This window comes from Nuphar pumila, chromosome 4 (genome assembly GCF_984573655.1).
Source record: "Nuphar pumila chromosome 4, dmNupPumi1.hap1.1, whole genome shotgun sequence".
Taxonomy (NCBI): Eukaryota; Viridiplantae; Streptophyta; class Magnoliopsida; order Nymphaeales; family Nymphaeaceae; genus Nuphar; species Nuphar pumila.
This window is the reverse complement of record NC_143252.1, coordinates 40,698,373-40,709,989: the sequence shown is the minus strand read 5'-3', so window position 1 is coordinate 40,709,989 and position 11,617 is coordinate 40,698,373. Positions and strand designations below refer to the sequence as shown.

At 37.6% G+C, this 11,617-nt stretch overlaps 1 protein-coding gene across 1 annotated transcript; it reads left to right on the top strand.

Moving 5' to 3' along the window:
• Positions 1–3,583: 3,583 nt before the first annotated feature.
• LOC149840083 (two-component response regulator-like APRR5) lies at positions 3,584–10,233 on the top strand. The gene is made up of 8 exons (XM_090003031.1): positions 3,584–4,118; positions 4,473–4,634; positions 4,739–4,869; positions 4,986–5,141; positions 5,430–5,583; positions 5,673–6,129; positions 8,567–9,395; positions 9,526–10,233. The coding sequence occupies exons 1-8, from the start codon at positions 3,923–3,925 to the stop codon at positions 9,628–9,630; spliced, it is 2,190 nt and encodes a 729-aa protein (XP_089859157.1). The 5' UTR covers positions 3,584–3,922; the 3' UTR covers positions 9,631–10,233.
• Positions 10,234–11,617: the final 1,384 nt, after the last annotated feature.

Genomic DNA, 11,617 nt, shown 5'->3' with positions numbered 1-11,617 from the left:
CATTCTTGAGAAGGATATTAACAAGGATTTCTTACAGGAGGTATTTAATGCTATACAAAGAGAATGATGACTTCAAGTAAGTCGACATTCTATGGGTTTGTAAAAAGGTAACTAGAGTCTTTTCAACAAGTATTATATTTGTTTTTCTTTGTGTAGCCGATTTCCATGTTTTGTCTTTTTCCTACACATTTGAAATCATTTCTTTAAAAAGGTAACTAAAGTCTTTTCAACAAGTATTATATTTGTTTTTCTTTGTGTAGCCGATTTCCATGTTTTGTCTTTTTTCTACACATTTGAAATCATTTCTTTAAAAAGGTAACTAAAGTCTTTTCAACAAGTATTATATTTGTTTTTCTTTGTGTAGCCGATTTATATGTTTTGTCTTTTTCCTACTTTTAAAATCATTACTTTTCAAGTTGTCTTGTATATGATAGAAGGTACAATTATTGTTTTTTGAAATCATGAATTATATCATGTCAAAATACCTTTTCCATAAAGGTTTGTAAGAAGGTACAATTATTGGTTTAAAAAAAAAGCTTTTTGAAACTATCGTATACTTTTATGAAATAGATTTTATGAATGAGTATGTAATATGCAATATGCATGCTTCTGAAGGTTCTGTTATATATGACTCTAAAGAAGAAAAAAATCTTCAACTTGAGGTAGCCGATCTCTTTAGATGGTCTTTAGAAATGCATGGCTCAACAAGCTTTTTCTTCAAGGAGTATGATTGCACCATAGTTGTACTTGAACAGGAGGTCTCCATCCTTTTTTAGTGAGATATCCTTGCATCAAATACTCGTTAGATATATGGCAAAACATATCCAGTCATAATATACCATTTTTCAAGAAGACATATTATCATATCATATGAAATCAAATCAGAGAGTGTATCATATTATGTGACATCAAAACAGAGTTTCTCAACACTTTAAAATACATTCTTTATTAATTTCCATACATTGACAGGGTTTTAACATCGTTTAAATTCTTTGATTCGAGATCTGATTGACTTATACATTTCGAATTGAATTTAGGGTTTTGATGAATAATGCATTACAAATTCACATCTGTTTCAATTTGTGTGTGTGGATATATATATATATATATATATATATATATATATATATATATATATATATATATATATATATATATATAAATCCTCGTAACCATACAAAATTATTTATTTCAAAACCCTTATCATGAATTGAATTTTCTCAAAGAATTCACGGGTCTTACAGAGGGTGATCAAGTGATTAATGAACAAATATATGTGCAATCATCTTGCACATGATCTTTTCACAACTTAATGGGCTCACCTCCCTGTGAGGTAAAAGGAAGCAGATAAGGTCATGCTAAACATGAGTTTTTTGCTCATGCCAACATTGTGGCTGTCTGTTTGCATTTTAGATGAATTTAACGTAGCATATAGCTGTTCTGTTGTCTTTTTAAATTTTCAAAATACAAAACGGACGCCCATGATGTTGGCATGAGCAAAAAAGCTCATGTTCAGCATGACCTGATCTACTTTTAACGTAAAACCTTGGTTTTAGCAAAGCAAACCCACGAGGTCAGATCATTTCTTGGTTCTTTGTGGGCACCTATGAATTCAAGGCCTAGAATTGCTAATGCTAAGTTAGATCAGGTTGAGTTGAGCTCAACAAAAAACCATTCCAACAAAGGTGGCAATGGCGCCATGGTCACTGGGCTAAGTCATGGTGAACTTAAAATTGGGCTCAATGCAGTTGAATCTCCTTGTAGATCGGTTTGGTAAGATGAAATTCTTTATTGTCAGGCACGTAGAAGTGTAAGCCAAGCACGCATGTGCACCATCGTGTGTTCCCAAGATCATGATCCCCGCGAACACCATCACCAAGTTCGTGAACTTGTCGTGTCGTGAAAGGCTCAAGATAATGCGAATCAATCTAGGCCCATAGGCAAACCGAACCAAGTCCCTAAACTTTGACTCGGGGTTTGACAAGATCTCAAGCCTTGACCCTGAAACTCACCAAAGAAGATTCATCGTGGGAGGTGTGTGCTGACGTGGATAGAGGTGGCCTGGACCAGCTGCCATGTCCCAGGCTTGGGCCTATAAATTAAGCTCAAGTTCAACCAGAACCCCGGCCAACACGGTTCGGCCTGGCCCGACCCATATATATGAAAAGCCATAAGAGTGGACGACTTAAATTTGGACACCCATCCAACGTTAATCTACGACGATGATGACCACTATTAAATGTTTGGGCGGAAAAATGATAATTAATATGGGTCATGACCGTTGTTAAATGTCTTGGTGAAAAATGAGAATTAGCCACAATTGCAACCGCTGCTAATCCGCAAGAATGGTGGATATTGATCCAAGTGAATAATTTACTTGTCCATATATATATATATATATATATATATATATATAGATAGATAGAGAGAGAGAGAGAGAGGCGTAGCTAGGATTCATGTGAGGGGGGGGGGGCAAACAGGGGTGTAGCGAAAAAAATTGTATTTGTGCGATAGTCGGGGGTTCGGGAGCAGCGCCCCCGAATTTTTTTTTTTGAGATAAAATAAAAAATGGCTACAATTATTAATAAAAATCTATTTCATATGGACAAATCAAACTATTTGCTGCAGTCAGGGCTGGGCTAGGACTGGGCTTTTAAAAAAAAAAAAATAACTGTTTCGGGAGGCAGGACTGGGCTACCACCCTTAGCTATGCATTTGTATATATATATATATATATATATATATATAGAGAGAGAGAGAGAGAGAGAGAGAGAGAGAGAGTCACTAAAATATGAGAACGAAAATACGAGAAGTAGAACTATGGGCATTTCCAACCATATGGATGAAATTTGAATGGTGAATTTGCTAAGAATCAACCATTGGATCGTATATTTTTTATAAAAAAAATGTGATTTTTGAATGCTTGAATATTTAAGAAGATTATGAGCCATTGATTTTAAAGTTTTAAAAAAAAAATTATGCATCAAAATAGGATGATTCAAGAGCAGGTTCTATTAAAACCAAGCATTTGGACGGTTAAATTTAAGAAAACAAAAACAAAAATATCATGAAAATCGTGATTCATACGTTAGTTCTTATATTTTATTGATTATATATATATATATTGTTTGTATAGGTCTGAAACTGGACGGCAGGTCATGGGCTAGGGTTTTCTTAAGGGACCCGTTGCCAACCAAGTGGACAACCCCACACCCCTCAGCCACAAAATGCACCACTACCAACGGACATCAAGCATCCACCATTTCACGTGTCCATCCCTCAGCTTTTGGCCATACACGGCACGCAGGCGGACACGTATCAGAATCGATGACATGGCACTTTAAGGCAAAATATCTAGTACTAGAAATCATGTAGGACACGTGTCGTCACGTCCATGGCTCCTCGCCAGCGGATCTTTTGGGGGTGTTCTGCCGAAACCAACGAAAATATCGTAACTAGTGGAGGCAGTACCCGCCACGTCACGATCGGTGGGCCGTGTGAGGTGGGTCCCAGTGATATCTTGCTGACGTGGAAGATTTGCAGGGCAGATATTTTTCGCCTCCCCACCACAGAAACGGACAGAGAATCGCAGTGGGTGGGTTTGGTACGCCAGAAAACCAATAATCAAATCCTGCTTTTTCATATTTATTTTAAAGTTGGTTAAAGGTGTTTCAATAATATCTTGACGATCACGATTCACACCCAGTTCAAGATATTTGGATATTTTCTAGAGAGAGAAAGAGATGTGGGGTGCTGGGATTCTTCAATCAATTTGAGGTGCTGCGATTTGTGCTGCGATTTTTGGTTGGTGATCTTGGGTAAATTTTGGTTGGTGAACTTGGGTAGGGGGATTTTGAAGGTTTTTGGGGTGGTGAGATTTTTTCTTGTCTGTTTGTTTGGTTGGGAGGGGTGGATTGATTTGATGGGAGAATTGGTGGTGAGTTGGGAGGATTTGGAGGTAGTTGTGGATGCAAAAGGGGAGGAGGTGAGGGAGAAGGAGATGTTGGTGAGGTGGGAGAAGTTCCTTCCCAGGATGCTCGTGAGGGTTTTGCTTGTCGAGTTCGACGATTCGACGAGGCAGATCATCGCCGCGCTTCTGAGGAAATGCAGTTACAAAGGTGTGTTTCTGTTTCTTCGATATTTGTTCTTTGGTGATTTGCTTTAGGGTGCGTTCTTTCGACTGAGATACATAAATTGTTTCTCTGGAACAATTGGCTGTGAGGGTATTCTTAAGAGTTTTAAGCATATCAATGCTGTCGTTTTTATTTTTAGAAATGGTGGCTTTGTATGTTCTATGTTACCATGTTTCTCTTTGCTTACATTTTGGAGAAAAATATTTGTGCTTACCATGTTTTACTGTGTATCCATGTACACAAAAAGCATATATTAATTGGTGAAGTCCTTTTTTGAGGAAAAATGTGTTATGCGTAGATATTGAGATGTGATTGGGTTTTATGTTCGGATTTGAGCAGTTTCTGCGGTTCAAGACGGGGAAAAGGCATGGGAGGTACTCAAGGAGAAACCCCATAATTTCGATTTGGTCTTGACTGAAGTGTCGTTGCCATCACTCTCTGGCTTTGACCTTCTTACCATGATCGCGGGGCATCCAATCTGCAAAAATATCCCTGTAATCAGTAAGTTCGAGTTTGTCATAAAGCCCATTTTTCGTACCTAAAGTTTTCATTGCACTTAATTGCTGATGTAAAACTTGTTCTTTCCATCTGGGAACTCCTTGCAGTGATGTCTTCTCATGATTCAATCAATATTGTCTTCAAATGCATGTTGAAAGGTGCTGCCGACTTTCTTGTGAAGCCCATCAGGAAAAATGAATTAAAGAATTTGTGGCAACATGTCTGGAGAAGGCGCTCTGTACGTCATCTCACACCTTGTGTCTGTAATTCAGTGGTTTCCTTGCGGCTTGTTTTTGCTTCCCGATAATGTTGTTGGTTGCTTATTTTTATTTCCCCTGTTTTTAATGGCCTTAGACAAATGATGGTGTGAGCGGATGCCAAAATCGAAATCCTGCAGAGCATAGATTTGAAGTTGTGTCTGACAATAATTCTGCAAGCAATCCTTCAAGTGATTATGTGGTTTCTGTCCATAAGAAAGAGGAAAACAGTGAGAAAGGGAGTGATACCCAAGTGAGTGTTCCATATAGTTTTTTACAGTTGTTGGTAACTAGTGAGATGTTTTTTTTATCAATATGCAGTGTGGTGGATAAAAGATCATAACATCACGGCTATGAATTTTGCAGAAAATAATTAGTTTATTGTTTTGGATACACAATTCTGATGATGGAGCACTAACTGAACTATCTTCCCTTTTGTTCTTCATAGATGTGTTACGATGAGACTTATAAGACTGTTTTATTTTAAGAAAAGATAAACCTTTCAGAATATTTAATATTGTTTGCATTGTGTTCATTACAGAGCTCTTGCACAAAGCCAGAGATGGAAGCTGAAAGCATAAATATGCGCACGACAAAGGTTTTCCCCCTCCCACAAGTACACTCAGAGCCACATAAATATGAATATGGCACAAAAGAGAATGGAAGTTGCTTGCTGAGAGAGAATGATGCACAAGGTGCATGTTATATGTTAACTTGTTTTGTTTGAATCATAGTTCATCCACTTACAAAGCTGTGGCTCATGAATGATATATTTTTTTGGCAGATTATTTGATAACGCAAACAACAGACACAAAACTGAGCAGTCAAGCAGTTAATTCAATGACTAAGATGCATCTGCAGGAAGCCCACGCACATGCAGGGCATTTGCTTATGGAGGAAAACGTTGGAATAGCAACCTGCAGAAAGGTTTCTCTCACAAATGGTGAGTCTAACCAATGCAATTCTGAATGGCATAGTCCTCCTAAAGAAGCCATCGACTTTCTTTGGCAAATTGGGGAGCGATCACTACGCAATTATGCACAGAATGAAGGCATCAATGTCATGCATGAGAACTATAATGATTCAGAAGAGACCTCCATTCCCAAGGATAATGCGTCCAATTTTGAATGTTTTCCACCATGTGACCTTTCCTTGAGGAGACCACAACTCAATGGCTATATTAAACAAGGGATAGAGGAAAAGCACATGTTAAACCATTCTAATGCTTCTCCATTTTTAAGGTGAGATGCTACCACAATAATTTCAAACAGGCATCATGAGTTCATGATTTTCATATAATTTATAAACTAACTATTTACAGGTTTTCTGCTCTTTTTGCCTATGATTCTTGTAAGGAGCTTTGATAGTATTAGTCTTATCTGTTATTATATGAGATAAATGGATTTTAGTTCTTTTCCTTTGATAGGATGAATGGTTAGTGTTTTGTTCTGTTGTATAGCATCTTACTATCAATAGTAGCATGTGATGGAAGTGATGTGTCCATAAAAGATATACGGAGATTGCATTTCTATTCGTGAACAGTTTGTTCTTCTTTCTTTTCTTGTGTTTTTTATTTGCAAGCTGGGGGCAGGTCTCATGGAATTCAAACTTGCACAGTCATTATTTTTGCCGAAATTGAATGAGAAGATTGCATCTTTACTTGTAATGGAGTATTCCTGTGGACAGGTGGATATGGCTGCCATTTTGCTAACTGCAATTTGAAACAGGATTCCCACAAACACTAGAAATTGCATTAATAGTCATATGAAGCTAAGAAGATTATGGTTGAGCATTCCATTGAAAGATGAAAATTTTAGAACTATAGATCATTTTTCTTTATAAGAATGGTATAAATTTTTCCAAAACCATTTAGGCTTTGTTTGGGAGCCGGTGTTGGAGAGGAGATGAGAGGAGTGGTGGGAGTGGAGATGAAAATGGGACATGAGGCTGGAGTTGTCAACATCATCCTTGTGAAGATGTAGTTGAAAATAGCCCATCTCCACTCTCAACACCATTCTCGTCTCTCAAAACAGGGTTTCCAAACACCTGTGCAGGTAGGTGGTATTAATTACACCCTCATTAAATACCATCTCCTCTCCCATCTCTGGCTCCCAAACAGAGCCTTAAGTTTGTCAAAATTCTATTGATTTTATTGTTGACAGTTAATATCTGACTGTCAAATTTTAAATAATTGAGTTTGGTTTTGGTCTGAGTAAGCTTAATAATATTACCATTATTTTTAAATATTTATTCAGGAAGTATATCTGCCTATTGTAACTTGAGAAATGTTCGACAGAAAGATTGTTGATTGGAACGACTGGGTTCGACTGAAATGGAATGGAAGTAGATAAGAAGTTTTAGGTTTGGGCAGTGTCATGATTAAACTATGACAAGTTCATTTTCCTTGTTTTTTCTTCAAGCGTGAAAGCTATGTTTTTTTACATAAATGACAATTAACTTTTCTATTCTTTTGGGAGATGTGCTCATCCTGTATTTCTTTTGTTCATTTCTATTTCCTGTTCATTGTTCTCTACAGGTTGAGGCTAAGCCTTGTTCTAAATTTGAAAAAATGGTTGCCGGCATCCTAAACCTGAATTACTATAAGGAACTATATGCATTCATGCTGCAAAAAACAATGCTGATCCATGAATCGGATTAAGCATTGCTAGTCTTTATTCTGGTGTTTTGTACAATCCAAGACTCAAATCTGGAATTGATTCAATTGGATTATTGTTATATCAGATCAAGAATGTTACAATGTCAAATGGATAGCATGGACTTTCTCTCTGGTTTAGCTTATGTATGTAGTCAATGTCAACCACATTGGTGAACAAACATTTTACACATCCATTGACAACTGCATGTGCCAATCTGCCATTGTTAACTCATAGTTGCATCGTTACATGGAACACTCTAATGTATCATGTATCAAGAAGATCAATACCTGGCACTAGTATGAAACTCATCTCAAAATCTACTAATAGGAGTACTAAATATTTAAGAAACTTGTATTACATTCTCTCTCAATTCTGGCAAACTATGCTTTACCTTGCAGTCAGTCATTAGTGTAAGATGACTCTAGCAGTAGAGCTTTTTGAAAACTTTAGTCCTTTTAGATTCTTTGGGTCATTCTCAAGCTTGGAGGTTGCTTCATTGAATGGTAGGTTTAACACAACAAAAAATTTCTGAGCCCACTCTTTCTAGTGGCTTAAATGTAGCTGTTTGCCTCACAATTACTTGGTGAAGTATGGTTTTGAAATTGTTATAGGGGAGTTATGTTTTGGTTGTGACTGTAGATAATTCAGTATGGATTTCTATTTCTTAGTTCAAATTTCCATTTTAAGTATCCTGGCCACTATAAATTTTTTAGTTTTTTTACCAAATGGAGCATTCTGTCAATTTTGTCAAGCTGAGATACTAATTTTGGAAATTACAATGAACCCATTAAGTATCCTCATTTAATTTTTCATCACTTTTCCTTGATGACTATTTTATGACAGTAATAGTACAAACATTTTTAACATACTCATACATGGATATCAGGTCATTTGAGCTATACACAGCTTTCTGATATAAAGTTTATTTGCGCTATTCATGTATATCATAGATTCGGTTATTTCCATCATACACTATGGCGCCTTTGACTGGGGACTTATAAGTGGTCTTTAACTCATGCAGGTACAGTAACAGGATTATTCCACATACTGTTCCCACATCTTGTTTCAGTCCAGAGCCTAAAGAAGGTGAGAATTACTCTCGTGCACCAACAGAAAGTAAACAAAGTGTAACTCCGGGAGTCGTATTTTCACCAAGGACAATTAAATGTAATACTCTAAATTGGAATGAGGTTTCACCAGATAGTAGAAAAGAGGATGCACACTCACATTCCAAAGGTGCTTATCCAAGTAGTGCAACTATGCCTGAGGAAGCAGTTCCCTGCTCACATCTTGGCATTATACCTGTGTCGCTGCCTGTTGGAAGAAACTTAAATTTTGATGGTTTAAGCTCTGAATATGGCACCATTCTACAACCTGCATTTTATGCACAAGGTCCATTTTGGAGTCCAATTACTACATGCAAGCAGGAAACCATTCATAAAAGTTCAACCCCACAATCTGATCAGTCACTGAGACAGAGCAACTCTGGGCATTGCTATCACTTAGATAACTGTGATGCTAAGCCACTTGAACAAGTCTCAATCACGCCGGAGAATAACTTGGGAGTTAATGAAGATCATGGGCTTGCTTCTTCTTCATGCCAAAGTGGAAGCAGCCTATGCAATGGTGTCATTAAATATTATAACCTCACCCCTTCTGGGACTGTTTCGAATGCAAACAATGGAAATGTAAGTACAGCAAATGTCACAGAAGCCACAACAAAAAGTGGTAATGAGGAACAGTTTGGTAACAATGGGGTTGGAATGGTGGAATATAATCTCTCAGCACAGAGAGAGGCGGCTCTGAACAAATTTAGACTGAAAAGGAAAGAGAGGTGCTTTGAGAAGAAGGTGAGCGGCTAAATTCAGTTCAGTTTTTGTTATTTGATCACCTTAAAATATCATCCTTTTGCTTTCTTGATCATATTGCAATAGCATCATTCTATTGGTAGTCTGAGAAATGACCAAATTGTTTTTGCAGGTTCGATACCAAAGCAGGAAACTACTTGCAGAACAACGGCCAAGAGTGAAAGGCCAATTTGTTCGCCAAGCCCATCATGACTCCTCAGTCATGCAAGTTGATTGATCTTTCTGCTCTGATGAACATCTCTTTCCTCCCAACTATTGCCAATTAAGCAGGAGGCCACTGAGTCGATGTAGATGACCTCAAATTGAGTTAACTACCATGGAATCGTATTGCCAACGTCTCTGGCCTTTCACATTGGCAATCAAGCAATGAAATTACAACAGTGATTACAGAGTTACAAGTGTGCGAGTGATAGAGTTGTAGAAAGAGTGTTTATTTGGGAGTGGCCAACTGGCAATTGGTCAGTTAATCCTCTGACATTCAAAATTTCACTAAACATCCAGCCACCTTCTACCACACAGAATGTATGAAGTAATTTTCTACTTTACGTAAGCAGCCTCAATTTTTGCACCTCCCTTTCCGTTTATTCAGTAAGTCAACTAGATCACATGATTGTAATTCTTATGTTTTTGATTCATATCAAAGTGGAATCCCAAGTCTGGACCTGGATATGTATTCATGTTGAGTGGGCTATGTTACACAGAGTTAGTAGTATGAGAATGTCAATGGAAGGTCACCAATATGGTGTCACTCATTCCCCAACAGGTTGGGAGCCTTAGGTTGGGTGTTGATTATATTATCAAGTGTGCTTTGATTACTGGATCCAGGTACAGATTTCACCATCTGCAGATTGAATGGTTATAGCAGGAGCTGTGGTTGAGTTCAGAGTCTTCAGACTCTGGTCTGAAACTGACATTACATAACTTGAGTCCTAACCTCTGAAGTTGTAGATATCATTCTTTAGAAGTACCACAAGTTCCTCTGTAATTTCTCGACTTTGGTCTGAATCTGCCATTACATACCTCAAGTCCTGACATACCTCAAGTCCTGACCTATTAAAGTTTGCTTTGCTGTTATTCAAATTTTCATGGTCAGTGTATTATGATTCTCAAAAAAAGATAATGGTGCCTAAATGGGTAAATATTGCCACTAATGATAGTACCATACTGTCTACTAAAAAGTCATAGATGAAGTTTGTTATCTACTAAATTGAACCAATTTATTGTTTATTTGTCAATAACGTGTTTTAGATCGAGTTGTTTCTACATAAAACTCAAAGTTTATATTATGAAATTTTGATGCATTTTGGATTTTTTTTTTTGTTATTTAAAAAAGATCTAAACATTAAAATATTGTAATCTAAAGCAAGTTTTAAGCTAAATGAACTAAGAAATTGTGCTTGTGTTGGATAATGAAGCATTGGATAATTTGTTAGAAAATAGATGGGGTTTAGTTGGTGACACAGTACCATCGTTTGTTTAGACATAAACTCCAGCCAAATGGTTTGCTGAAAGTCTAGTTCAAACAAGTATGTCCTGTTCCACAGAAAGGAAAATATTTCATTTCTCTTCTTTGGATCAGATCTCTAACTGAACCCAATCCATTTGCACGTTATTTCAAGACTTGTTTTTCCAACTTGTTAACGGGTGAAAATGATGTTTCCCTTTTGGTTATTCGCCTCCAGACAAAACAAAGTTTCCCTATCTTCATCTGGTAGTTAGTACCGGGGTTGGACATCAGGCAGGGCTGACCCGAGGCCCGATAGGGTCTGATCGCCCAATCCGGCTCTTGTCGAGTTCAGGGCGGACTCATGACTTATCAAGCTGGTTTCTGGGTGGGTCAGGGTCAAGCCCTTTGAATCCATATTAAATGGGTCATGCCACCGAGATTGATTGGCCTGTGATTGTCAACAGACCAATTAAGCTTGCCCAAAAAGTGGGCTGGACTAGGCCATCTTGACACAGCCCATTGAGCGCCTATTAAATTGGGTCAGATAGCCTCCGACCACAGGCAGCCCGGTACCATTTTTCTTGTACAATGTCCATGATAGGGTTGGTTCAAACTTTACTAGACCCAGTGACTCAGCTTGAGGTGGTATACCAAGGCCAGGTCAGATCCGGATTCGATTTTTAAGCTAGTCGGATTTGGATTCGGTTTTGTCTCATCCCATCTGACTCTGAATCTGATTATGTCAGATCCGATTAGG